The sequence below is a fragment of the Saccopteryx bilineata genome, chromosome 2 (genome assembly GCF_036850765.1).
Source record: "Saccopteryx bilineata isolate mSacBil1 chromosome 2, mSacBil1_pri_phased_curated, whole genome shotgun sequence".
Lineage (NCBI taxonomy): Eukaryota > Metazoa > Chordata > Mammalia > Chiroptera > Emballonuridae > Saccopteryx > Saccopteryx bilineata.
This window is the reverse complement of record NC_089491.1, coordinates 370,768,710-370,782,395: the sequence shown is the minus strand read 5'-3', so window position 1 is coordinate 370,782,395 and position 13,686 is coordinate 370,768,710. Positions and strand designations below refer to the sequence as shown.

General features: G+C 47.1%; 1 protein-coding gene and 1 non-coding gene across 3 annotated transcripts in view; both read left to right on the top strand.

Moving 5' to 3' along the window:
- DBF4B (DBF4B-CDC7 kinase regulatory subunit) overlaps positions 1–13,686 on the top strand; it is a 33,189-nt gene that overhangs the window by 6,266 nt on the left and 13,237 nt on the right. For both annotated transcript variants that reach the window (XM_066255391.1, XM_066255390.1), the window contains exons 3-7: positions 673–830; positions 7,766–7,951; positions 9,504–9,554; positions 12,346–12,427; positions 13,598–13,671. In XM_066255391.1, the coding sequence (XP_066111488.1) occupies positions 673–830; positions 7,766–7,951; positions 9,504–9,554; positions 12,346–12,427; positions 13,598–13,671 (551 nt within the window). The remainder of the gene's footprint in view (positions 1–672; positions 831–7,765; positions 7,952–9,503; positions 9,555–12,345; positions 12,428–13,597; positions 13,672–13,686) is intronic.
- On the top strand, positions 4,318–4,441 carry LOC136327492 (small nucleolar RNA SNORA28). The gene has a single exon (XR_010729695.1). It is a non-coding gene; the product is annotated as a small nucleolar RNA SNORA28 (small nucleolar RNA).

The window sequence follows — 13,686 nt, the reverse complement described above, 5'->3', positions numbered from 1 at the left end:
AGTGGTGATAATGGGTCTTGGACCACAGAAGTAGTGTGTATTTGAATTCCAAGCTCTCTCGGGAGGCCTGTGGTTCTGAGATCTTAGGGAGACTTTCCTTATATGCAGAGCCCAGGCTAAGATAGACAATAATCCTTTTTCTCTCTTCTTTCAAATGAATCATTTTATGGTTTACCTTGTCTAGATTCATGCAAGAGTTCTCAGTTACTATCTTTACCTACTATACCTGTTTTTATGTTTCCAGTATCCTTCCTTGCCTTATTGAGGATATTTAGTTTACTTTAAAGGTTTTTTTTTTTGGATGGTGCATAACTTATGACAGATAAATAACCTATACCAGAGAAAATATCTTGTTTCCTCCAGTTGTCTCGTATTTTCCTATAAGGTAACGTTCTCTGGAGACTCTGAGCCACACTGATTGGTAATGTGATCCTGGAAGGAAGATACAAAAGTGAAAGCCCTAACTTCGGCACGTCTATTGAGTTTAGGGACTGGGGGTTGGATAGAAGAGGAAAACCACCCTAAGGCAGGAACACTGGTCTCACATTCATCTTTGTGCCCGGGTCGTAGCTGGGGCACACCACGCACAGGCTGTCGGTGAGGGTAACTGGACTTACAGGACGCTCTTACCTCAATCTTCTTACTTTGTTCCTCTTCATTGTTGTTTTCTAGGGGCTCAACTAGGAGTTTCCAGTTATCTGAGAAAATGCCGGAAGAGCTCACCAGATGCTGGGAGGAGACAGCCCTTTTCTGGAAAGTCCTTTTACTTGGATCTGCCTGCTGGCAAGAATCTCCAGTTTTTAACAGGGATTATCCAGCAGCTGGGTGGGGTATGTAAACCTGCTACTCTCCCCTGCCACCGTGTGCCTTTGCAGGTTGTAGGGCAGGAGCTGCTGAGGGATTAGTATCTGTCTTTCAGGTGTTTTCAGCGGTGTCGTTAGACTTTTCAAAGCAATTTTAAGTATAAATCATTTTTAAAAAATAAAGTTATGAGCCCTGGCCGGTTGGCTCAGTGGTAGAGCGTCAGCCCAGCATGTGGAATTCCCAGGTTCGATTCTCAGCCAGAGCACACAGGAGAAGCACCCATCTGCTTCTCCACCCTTCCCCCTCTCCTTCCTCTCTGTCTCTCTCTTCCCCTCCCGCAGCCAAGGCTCCATTGGAGCAAAGTTGGCCCGGGCGCTGACGAGGGCTCCATGGCCTCTGCCTCAGGTGCTAGAATGGCTCCGGCCGCAACGGAGCAATGCCCTAGATGGGCAGAGCATTGCCCCCTGGTGGGCATGCCGGGTGGATTCCTGTTGGGCGCATGTGGGAGTCTGTCTCTCTGCCTACCCGCTTCTAACTTCAGAGAAATACAAAAAAAGACAACAAAAAAATCAAAAAATAAAGTTATGTGTTTTTTCCTAATTAGAAAAATAATGTTTGTTCATTGTAGAAATTTTAGAGAACATGGAACTGCTGCAGGTGACAACCATCATTTCTATGTATTTCTTTTTTTCTGGACTCCTTCTTTTCTTTTCTTTTTTTTGTATTTTTCTGAAGCTGGAAACTGGGAGGCAGTCAGACAGACTCCCACATGCGCCCGACCGGGATCTACCCAGCACACCCACCAGGGGGTGATGTTCTGTCGCGACTAGAGCCATTCTAGCGCCTGGGGCAAAGGCCAAGGAGCCATCCCCAGTGCCTGGGCCGTCTTGTGCTCCAATGGAGCCTCGGCTGCGGGAGAGGTGGAGAAGCAGATGGGCGCCTCTCCTGTGTGCCCTAGCCAGGAATCGAGCCCAGGACTTCCTCACGCCAGGCCGATGCTCTACCACTGAGCCAACCGGCCAGGGCCAGGACTCCTTATTTTCTTTCACAGCTTGAGGTACAATTCATATACCGTAAAATTCACCCATTTAAAGTGAACAAATCGGTGTTTTTTAGTATATTCACAGAGATGTCCACGTGTGATTATACAATTTTAGAATATTTCATCACTCCAAAAAGAAACCCAGACCTACATCAGTCACTCCTCATTTTTAATACCCCTAACCCTGGGTAATCTCTTAACTACTCGTGTCTCTCTTTTTTTTTGTTTGTTTTTTTATGCTTATTTTCTGTGTAGCTTTGATCATGAATACATTTTTTTTTTATGAATACATCTTTGATTACCAACTTTTTGCCCATAGTATTAAAGTATCAAGGCCCTGGCCAGTTGGCTTAGTGGTAGAGTGTCGGTCCAGCGTGTGAAAGTCCCAGGTTTGATTTCCGGTCAGGGCACACAGGAAATCCTCCTCTTCTCTCTCTATGTCTCTCTTCCCTTCCCGCAGCCCAGCCATGACTTGGTTGGAGCACGTTGGCCCCAGGCGCTGAGGATGGATCCCTATCCTTGCCTCAGACACTAAAATAGCTCAGTTGCTGAGCAATGGAGTAATGCTCAGATGGGCAGAGCATCATGGTAGGGGACTTCCTGGGTGGATCCCAGTTGGGACACATGCAAGAACCTATCTCTCTGCCTCCCTGCTTCTTAAGAAAAAAAAATAATTAAAGCGGCCCTGGCCGGTTGGCTCAGTGGTAGAGCGTCGGCCTGGCGTGCAGAAGTCCCGGGTTCGATTCCCGGCCAGGGCACACAAGAGAAGCGCCCATCTGCTTCTCCACCCCACCCCCTCTCCTTCCTCTCTGTCTCTCTCTTCCCCTCCTGCAACGGAGGCTCCATTGGAGCAAAGATGGCCCAGGCGCTGGGGATGGCTCCTTGGCCTCTGCCCCAGGCGCTAGAGTGGCTCTGGTCGCAACAGAGCGACGCCCTGGAGAGGCAGAGCATTGACTGCCCCCTGGTGGGCAGAGCGTTGCCCCCTGGTGGGCGTGCCAGGTGGATCCTGGTCAGGCGCATGTGGGAGGCTGTCTGTCTCTCCCCGTTTCCAGCTTCAGAAAAATACAAAAAAAAAAAATAATAAAAATAATAATAATTAAAGCATTAACACTTTTCTATTATTATTGTCCCCCATCTGCATTATTTATAATGAGAATATAATATTCTTTTGAGTGGATTGTTAATCTACTTAATTTACCCTGTGGACATTTAGATTATTTCTAAATTTGAGCTCTTATAAATAACACTGTGGTGAACAACTTTGGGTAAAAAGCATTTGCTGTTTTTGAGTTCTTTAAAGCAGTGGTCCTCAACCCCCAGGCCACGAACCGATACCGGTCCGTGGGCCATTTGGTACCGGTCCGCAGAGAAAGAATAAATAACTTACATTATTTCTTTTTTATTTATTTTTAAGTCTGAACTATGTTTTATTTTTTAAAAAATGACCAGATTCCCTCTGTTACATCCATCTAAGACTCACTCTTGATGCTTGTCTCGAAAGTTTGACAATTATATTTTTAAAATACCACAGTTTTATTCTTTCTTCTTTTTTTTTTTTTTTTTTTTTTTTTTAGAGAGGAGAGAGAAAGGGAGAGAGAGAGAGACAGAGAGAGAAGGTGGGGAGGAGCTGGTAGCATCAACTCCCATATGTGCCTTGACCAGGCAAGCCCAGGGTTTTGAACCAGCGACCTCAGCATTTCCAGGTTGATGCTTTATCCACTGCGCCACTACAGGTCAGGCTAAAATACCACAGTTTTTACGCTGGTCACATAATTTTATTTTGTGCATTTATCCGTCCCACCCTAAAGGCCGATCCGTGAAAATATTTTCTGACATTAAACCGGTCCGTGGCCCAAAATGGTTGGGGACCACTGCTTTAAAGTATTTTTTTTTGAGAGAGAAAGAGACAGGAAGTGAAGAGGGAGAGAGAGAGAGAAAGGGAGGAGAGAGATGAGAAGCATCAACTCATATTTGCTTCACTTTGTTCATTGATTGCTTCTCATATGTGCCTTGACCAGGGGGCTCAGGCCAAGCCAATGACACTTTGCTCAAGCCAGCAACCTTTGAGATTATGTTGATGACCCCACGCTCAAGCCAGCAACATCAGGATTTCAAATGGGGACCTCAACGTCCCAGGTCAACACTATCCACTGCCCTTTAAAGTATTTTTAAAGCAGATGTATGTCATGGTGCTTTTTTTTTTATTTTTTTTTTTTTTATTCATTTTAGAGAGGAGAGGGAGAGACAGAGAGAGAGAAGGGGGGGAGGAGCTGGAAGCATCAACTCCCATATGTGCCTTGACCAGGCAAGCCCAGGCTTTCGAACCGGCGACCTCAGCATTTCCAGGTCGACTCTTTATCCACTGCGCCACCACAGGTCAGGCATGGTGCTTTTAATAAGGATTGGCATGGGCATCTCTTGAGTTGAGAAAATAGGATGATAGTGCTTAGCTCAAAAGAGGCAGATCTTGCAAGCAACACTCTGTGGCAGATGCAAAACTGTCTGACACAATTTGAGCTTGCTATACTAACAAAGTCTAACCTATTCGGGGACTCTCTCCTCCATGAGACAAACCTTTATATAGACTTAGGCAATGTAAAAAAAAAAAAAAAAAAAAGAGGTAGATCACTGGGAAAACTGCTTGAAGAAGCTTAGAATGCAGAGGCTTTTTGCTGTCAAACTAGCAGAAACTCAGGGATCTAAAGACTCAGCAGTGGTCATGGACTGAATAACAATCATACACCCAAACTGGCCCAAAAATGCATTTTGAACTTTTAGACTTTTCAATCATTTACCCTTTGCTATGTAAAAACCACTCCAGAATTTGGGCTTAAAACAAGTTACTTCTCACTATGCTCTGGATTGGCTGGGTCACTTCTCTGCTGGGGGTTTCTCTTGCAGCTCCATTTGGCTGGAAGGTCAGCTGGGCAGGAAGGACCAAGTTGACCCCACTCAGACATCTGGCTGTTGATGCTGGTTGCTCCTGTGGCTTCTTATACATCGAATGAATGTATACTATTATGTATACATACAGTAAGCTAGACCACCTGATGTATACGGTGGTCTCAGAGCAACTTTCCTGAAGGTGAAGGGAGAAGCTTCGAGGCCTCTTGTGGCCTAGGCTTTAGAACTCATATGTATTATTTTCACCATCCTATTGGACAAAAGGAATCCTATTCAAGGGGGTGGAAGAATAGGCCTCCACCCCCTGATGGAAGGAGCAGCAGTCACATTGAAAATGAGCAGGTACAGCCTGACCAGGCGGTGGCGCAGTGGATAGAGCGTCGGACTGGGATGCAGAGGACCCAGGTTCGAGACCCCGAGGTCGCCAGCTTGAGTGCGGGCTCATCTGGTTTGAGCAAAAGCCTACCAGCTTGAACCCAAGGTTGCTGGGTCCAACAAGGAGTTACTCAGTCTGCTGAAGGCCCGCGGTCAAGGCACATATGAGAAAGCAATCGATGAACAACTAAGATGTTGCAACATGCAATGAAAAACTAATGATTGATGCTTCTCATCTCTCTCCGTTCCTGTCTGTCTGTCCCTGTCTATTCCTCGCTCTGACTCACTCTCTGTCTCTGTAATAAAATAAATAAATAAAAAATAAAGACTTAAAAAAATATTTAAAAAAAAAAGATAAAGAAAAAAGAAAATGAGCAGGTACACTGGGATGGGAGGAGTGTGCAGGCATTCAACCATCAAACATGTTTATACCGGATAACCATTGCCCCACTCCCACGGGCTCTAGCATTTGTTTTTGCCATATTATAGATGGTAGACAGAGGAATTCCTTCAAGCCATAACTTTAAAGATTTTTTTCTGAATTGTGGCTAAATGTATATAACATAAAATATGCCATTTTAACCTTTTTTTTTTTTTTTTTTACAGGGACAGAGAGAGTCAGAGACAGGGATAGATAGGGACAGACAGACATGAATGGAGAGAGATGAGGAGCATCAATCATCAGTTTTTTGTTGCGACACTTTAGTTGTTCATTGATTGCTTTCTCATATGTGCCTTGACCACGGGCCTTCAGCAGACTGAGTAACCCCTTGCCCCTTTGCTCGAGCCAACAAGCTTGGGTCCAAGCTGGTGAGCTTTTTTTTTTTTTTTTTTTTTTGCTCAAGCCAGATAAACCTGCGCTCAAGCTTGAGACCTTGGGGTCTCAAACCTGGGTCCTCCACATCCCAGTCTGATGCTCTATCCACTGCGCCACCGCCTGGTCAGGCTTATTTTAACCATTTTTTTTTTCTTTTGTATTTTTCTGAAGTTGGAAACTAGGAGGCAGTCAGACAGACTCCCGTATGCGCCCGACCGGGATCCACCCGCATGTCCACCAGGGGGCAATGCTCTGCCCATCTGAGGCGTTGCTCTGTTGTAACCAGAGCCATTCTAGCGCCTGAGGCAGAGGCCATAGAGCCATCCTCAGCGCCCGGGCCAACTTTGCTCCAATGGAGCCTTGGCTTTGGGAGGGGGAGAGAGATAGAGAGGAAGGAGAGGGGGAGGGGTGGAGAAGTTGATGGGCGCTTCTCCTGTGTGCCCTGGCCGGGAATCGAACCCGGGACTCCTGCATGCCAGACTGACACTCTACCACTGAGCCAACTGGCCAGGGCCTCATTTTAACCATTTTTAAATGTACAGTGCACTGGTATTAATTATAGTCATAGTCATACTGTGGTGTAACTATCATCACTTTCTTTTTTCCAAACAGAAACTCTGTAACCATTAAGCATTAACTTCCTATTTCCCTTCCCTACAATCCCTTTCTGTCTCTGAATTGGCCTATTCTAGATACTTTATATAGAATCACTAATATTTGTTCTTTTGTTTGTGGCTTAGTTCACTTAGCTGTTTTCAGGGTTCATCCCTGTTGTAGCATGTATTTCTTTTTATGGCTGAATAATATGCTATTGCATGTATATACCATGTTGTGCTTATCCATTTATCTGTTGAAGGACACTTGAGTGGTTTCTGCTTTTAGGCTATTGTGAATCATGCTGCAGTGAACATTGGTGTACAGTATCTGTTCAAGTCCCTATTTTTAATTCTTTTGGGTGCATATACTCAAGTGCCAGGAGTCTCATCTATCACACAGTAGAAACATCCATCCTTATTCTCAGTATGCTCGAGCTGGCTGGGTCTGGCTCTCAAGAGCCAATTGTTATCGTCACCCTCCAAGTCCACATTCAGTGACATCATATTTGTAGCTTGAAATTGGCCATAGTGGGAGTTTTACCCCACAGAAGTCAGCAAATGCTACAAAGCAGGGATCCTCCCCCCAGAGTCAGTCGTTAAACATTTCTCAGCTCTCCAGTGCTTATTTGCATCTTATTTTCATCCCACAAATGTGTGTTAAGTGTCATTGTGCTTCAGGCACTGTGTTGGGCTCTTGGGATACAAAGATGCAGCAGACCCTGTCGGTGCCCACGAGAAACGTAACGGTAAGGTAAGCAGATACCTGTGCAGCTGGGTAGTAGCCAAAACCCTTTTTGGTTTCGTATTTTAGGCTCCTTTTAGTCTAAAATATGTAGTAAATGTTACAGATTAGGGGCTGGATGTCCCAGTGTCTCGTCACGAAAAATCATGGCTTAACTAAGCTACCCTTTAATCCTCTCTAGTCCCCTCAGTGTTGCTCTGTGCAAACTCAAATTGGTCAAATAACTCAAAGCCTGTGACCTTCTGCTGGGTCAGGAGCAGCACTTCGGGAGACAAAAGCCTATATTATATGTATAATAACCCTATTATATTTCAGGAGAATGTCTACCTGGGGACCCAGTATAAAACTGCATTTGGTCTATTTAAAGGCATTGATTCTAGAACTTCTGACAGCCAAGATTTCCTTCTCCAACTTCTCAACTTCTCCATATTGATGATTCTACATCTGCCTTTTGGTTTTCAGCCACCTCTGTGATCTGGTTACAGGTAATTGAGGGTTTTCTGAGCAGAGAAGTCAGTTACATCGTGTCCAGCCGCAGAGAGGTGAAGCCAGAGAGCAGTAGGACAAGCCACAGGGGCTGCTCCAGCCCCAGCGAGCTCAGAGTGGAAACACCGTCCACGGCCGATCCCAAAGGCAGCTGCGCCAGGCGTTCTCAGAAACCTGGAGACTTGGTAAGAGCATTGCGGAGTAGGAAAGGCGTGTTCTATGGACAAAGGAAGTAAGCTATTTGAGGCAGTCTCTGGTTTTCATTTCACCTGGTTTAATTTCTCATTGTAATTCAGGGACTAAAAATATTTTATCACAGCTCTGGGTCTGCGCACCTCACAAGATGCTCTCCCCTTGCTATTCCTTTTATGGTGTGTTGCCCCTTATAATGGGACTGCAGGGTCAGAGGTTCAGAAACGATAGGAGGGTCCACTGTGAACCAGCGAGGGCTTGTCAGAATTAGCCTAGAGCAGTGGTTCTCAACCTTTCTAATGCCGTGACCCCGCAATACAGTTCCTCATGTTGCAGTGACCCCAAACCAAAAAATAATTTTGGTGGCTACTTCATAACTGTAATTTTGCTACAGTTATGATTCGGAGTGTAAATACCTGATATGCATTATGTATTTTCCGATGGCTTTAGGTGACCCCGCTGGGGTCACGACCCACAGGTTGAGAACTGCTGGCCTATACTTATCTGCTGGAGAGTGCAGAGACTCTTTTTTTTTTTTTTAATCTTTTTTTTTTTTTTTTTTGAAGCTGGAAACAGGGAGAGACAGTCAGACTCCCGCATGCGCCCGACCGAGATCCACCCGGCACGCCCACCATGGGGCGACGCTCTGCCCATCCTGGGCGCCGCCATGTTGCGACCAGAGCCACTCTAGCGCCTGAGGCAGAGGCCACAGAGCCATCCCCAGCGCCCGGGCCATCTTTGCTCCAATGGAGCCTTGGCTGCGGGAGGGGAAGAGAGAGACAGAGAGGAAAGCGCGGCGGAGGTGTGGAGAAGCAAATGTGCGCTTCTCCTGTGTGCCCTGGCCGGGAATCGAACCCAGGTCCTCCGCACGCTAGGCCGACGCTCTACCGCTGAGCCAACCGGCCAGGGCCTGCAGAGACTCTTAAAGGGAGGTCTTAGAATAGGGGTCGAGAACCTGTGGCTCGCGAGCCAGATGTGGCTCTTTTGATGGCTGTATCTGACTTGCAGACAAATCTTTAATAATAAAAAAAAAAATAACGTTAAAAATATAAAACATTCTCATGTATTACAATCCATTTATTTCCTACCGCTCATGATCATGGTTGCGGGTGGCTGGAGCCAATCACAGCTGTCCTCCGGGACAACACATTTTTATTGGATAATGCATAAGGTACACGGGTTGTTGTATGGCTCTCATGGAATTACATTTTAAAATATGTGACGTTCATGGCTCTCTCAGCCCAAAAGGTTCCCGACCCTTGACTTAGAACATTTGTAGCACTTTGACCTCTGGTAAATTCAGAATGCCCTTCTCCACCAGGATCCAGGCCACAGCTGCCTGTGGGTGACCTGAACTTGGGTGTGGTCACCCAACCTTTACCTCCAAAAGGTTCTGTAGGCCCTCATTTTGGCCACTCCTGAACTGTCATTGCTCCCAGCTTTCCGAGGCATGACTCCACGCCATCCTCCCCAGCTCCTGTGCACAGGTGGTCTGCAGTGTGGTATGTCCTACCCAGCGTGCCTATTGCTCTTCTCTTCTGTCAGGTACCTCTGAGCCGAGGGAAGGAGCTACTGCAGAAGGCCATCAGAAACCAGGTAAGCTGAGGGTTCCAGGGTTCTTCTGAAGTACAGATGGCCCTCAAACAACACAGGTTTGAACTGTGCAGGTCCACTTATATGTGGACTTTTATTTCAGTAAATACCTGTACTGTTTTTGATCCGCAGATTTGGAGAGCAGACTGTATTAATTGATCCATGCCAATTCATACAGGGGACTTGGGTGTCTGCAGATTTTGGTATCTGCGGGAGGTTGTGGAACCAGTCCCTCACAGATACCAAGGGACACCAAGTTTTTGGAGAGTCAAAAGTTATATGCAGATTTTCAGCTGCACAGGGGTCAGCACCCCTAATCTCTGCTTTGTTTAAGGGTCAACTATACTGATACCAAACGTGCAACCTTTGAGAAGTATTCTCGTTTCTTTCTTACAGATGAGGAAGAGGGGCTCTGAGAAGTTAAATAATTTGTTCAGAGTCACTCAGGGTGCCAGTGGAAGAGCCAGGGTTTGACTCCTTGATTTTTCCAACTCAGAGCCAACCAAGAGAATCCTGGAGGAATGCTATGGGATGTGTCTCCTCTGCACATAGCCAGACTTTGATCTTTTACAAGTAGCTGTTTATCCTGTTTGTGAGAATTCAGAGCCATTCAACATAAGTGGCAGGAGAAAGAATTAAGATGATCTTGTGAGAGGGGTCATTAAAGTGACATCAAGATGCCTGACCAGGCGGTGGCGCAGTGGATGGAGCGTCGGACTGGGATGCAGAGGACCCGGGTTCGAGACCCCAAGGTCGCCAGCTTGAGTGCAGGCTCATCTGGTTTGAGCAAAAAAAGCTCACCAGCTTGAACCCAAGGTCGCTGGCTCCGGCAAGGGGTTACTCGGTCTGCTGAAGGCCCGCGGTCGAGGCACGTGTGAGAGGGCAATCAATGAACAGCTAAGGTGTTGCAATGCGCAATGAAAAACTAATGATTGATGCTTCTCATCTCTCTCCGTTCCTGTCTGTCTGTCCTTGTCTGTCCCTCTCTCTGACTCACTCTCTGTCTCTGTAAAAAAATAAAAAAAAAAAAAAAAAAAAATAAAAAAAAAAAAAAAAAAAAAGTGACATCAAGATAGGTGCATTGGACTTGACCTAAGGTGGCACAGTGGATAAAGTGTTAACCTGGAATGCTGAGGGCACTGTTTGAAACCCTGGGCTTGCCCAGTCAAGGCATATACATGAAGCAACTATGAGTTGATGCTTTCCACTCCTCCCCCACCCTTTATCCTCTCTCTCTCTCTCTCTCTCTCTCTCTCTCTCTCTTTCCCCTCTCTCTGAGTAAATCTTTAAAATAACAAAAGGGTGCATTGGTCCCTGGCTGGGTAGTCAGTTGATTAGAACATCATCCTGACATGCCAAGGTTGCAGGTTCAATCCCCAGTCAGGGCACGTATGAGACTCAACCAATGGCCTGACCTGTGGTGGTGCAGTGGATAAAGCATTGACCTAGAATGTTGAGGTCACCAGTTTGAAACCCTGGGCTTGTCCAGTCAAGGCACATACAAGAAGCGACTAGTATGAGTTGATGTTTCCTGCTCCTCCCCTCCTTTCTGTCTTCCTCTCTCTAAAATCAAATAAAATTTTAAAAAGAAAAAAAAAGAATCAGCCAATGAATGCGTAAATAGGTAGAACAACAAGTCAATGTTTCTCTTCCTTCCCTTCTGTCTCTAAAAATCAATTTTAAAAAATTAAAAAAAAAAAAAGGCCTGACTAGGCGGCAGTGCGCGGTGAATAGAGCATGGGACTGGGATGCGGAAGGACCCAGGTTCGGGACCCTGAGGTCACCGGCTTGAGCGCAGGCTCATCTGGCTTGAGCCTAAAAAAAAAAAAAAAAGCTCACCAGCTTGGACCTAGGGTCGCTGGCTCGAACAAGGGGTTATTCGGTCTGCTGAAGGCCCGCCGTCAAGGCACATTTGAGAAAACAATCAATGAACAACTAAGGAGTTCCCAACGAAAAATTGATGATTGATGCTTCTCATCTCTCCGTTCCTGTCTGTCTGTCCCTATCTATCCCTCTCTCTGACTCTCTCTCTGTTGCTGTAAAAAAAAAAAAAAAGAGGCCCTGGCCAGTTGGCTCAGTGGTAGAGCGTCAGCCTGGCGTGCAGAAGTCCCGGGTTCGATTCCTGGCCAGGGCACACAGGAGAAGCACCCATCTGCTTCTCCACCCCTCCCCCTCTCCTTCCTCTCTGTCTCTCTCTTCCCCTCCCGCAGCCAAGGCTCCATTGGAGCAAAGATGGCCCGGGCGCTGGGGATGGCTCCTTGGCCTCTGCCCCAGGCGCTAGAGTGGCTCTGGTCGCAACAGAGCGATGCCCTGGAGGGGCAGAGCGTCGCCCCCTGGTGGGCGTGCCGGGTGGATCCCGGTCGGCGCATGCGGGAGTCAGTCTGACTGTCTCCCCGTTTCCAGCTTCAGAAAAATACAAAAAAAAAAAAAAAAAAAAAAAAGATGGGCTCATTGGCTATGATGAGCGAGGATGATGTCAGACTTGGGCAGCAGGGTGGGAATAGTGCAGCCAGCATGCTTCCTGCTAGATGATGGTGATTGTCACTGATATTTATTGCTTACTGTGTGCTCATGGAGGCCCTCCCAGCAGGCAACTCTCTTATGTGCATCTGTTCCTTCCTGCTCTCATGTGATGGGAGCAGAGTGTATAGGTAGACCAGCAGTCTATGTGGAGGATAGGGGTCTCCCTGGGAATTGGGGAGAGTCTCCCACATCCTTCCACATAGATGACCCAGAGCTCCCAGCAGCCAGGACAGGCGTCTCCTGCTCCTGCCTGATGGCTTCGTCTTTCCAGGGGAGCAGCAGTGGAGGCGGGAGCAGCAGCAGCCTCCTGACCAGTGCCCGCTCCTGGGGAGTGAGGATTCTGCATGTGGACGGTACTGTTCCTGCCCCGGGCTCCTGTGGAGGGGAGACTTGGTGACTGACTGGGAATGTCTATTTTTAGAGGGATCGTAGTTGTGTAAGCTTGCTGGAAGCCAGGCGTACTCAGTTACTAAGTTGATCCTCCACAAAGGTGGGAGGGTGTGGAGACCAGCAGTAACACTAGCAGAGTATGTACTGGAAGGGGCTATGCTGTTTAATCCACCCAGCGGTGCTCCTCAGCTAATGTAATGATATTTTACGAATAAGGAAATAATCCCATTGATAATCTCCGTGACCACTTAGTGGGTATTTACTCTGTTCCAGGAATTACCGCATTTAATCCTCACCACTGTTCTCTGCTTAGTACACAGATGAGGAAATTGAGCCTTGGGGATTTCCTGAATTAGCGTCTCACCAGGAGTGTGTAGTGTGACCCACACGCCAACCTAGTTTGGCCCAACTAAACTTTATGTTCTTTCATTTTTATAGGGTTGCCTTACACTATTAGCACCTGTTTGCAGGGTGTAATAAATTTACACTAGGACATATTTACACCCTGAATTTACACTACACTCTGAATAGACTGGCAGTGATTGGCCCTCATAGCCGGCTCTAGTTCGAGTTGGGATTTCTCTGATCCTTGAAGGGGGCTGGTCCAGATCAGCCTGTGGTCTGCCCGGGGACAGGGAACTGTGCACGGGACATCCTGATCTGAGAGGTTGCATTGTCCCCGGAAAATCAGCCATTTCTGACCTGGTCCGGTTTCCTGCCATCCTGTGTGTTAGAGAAGCACCAGCTTGTGTAGCCCCTGCTGGGTCTCCCCTCTGAGCGTACATCTGAATAGCTTGAGCGGCTTGGTCCCCCACACAGAAACAGCTCTCCGGTAGTACCTTTAAGCCCTTTGTGAGCCTTAAGTTACTTCGTGATCAAGAGTTGTAGTCAGTGCCACAAAAGAGTATGAAGCCAGCGTAGGTCCCTGGTGGAGGTCCAAGGAGAGAGGATCCAGCCATTTCTTTTATTATCAGCAGGTGCAGAGGTGACACGTAGCCAGAAGGTGGCAGGCAAGGCTGGTATGATCCAATGTGGTAGGCCTGGCCTGACTTCTGGTCCCCCAGCCCAGGAAAGGGCTTTGCTGGGGAAATGAGAAGTGGAAGCTGTTAGCCACAGCCCCGTTTTCTCCACAGAAATGCTGATGCACGTGCAGCAACTCTCCCTAGATGCTTCCTGTGTAAAGAAGCGAGGGCCAAAGAAACCAGAGGTGGGTCATCCTGCT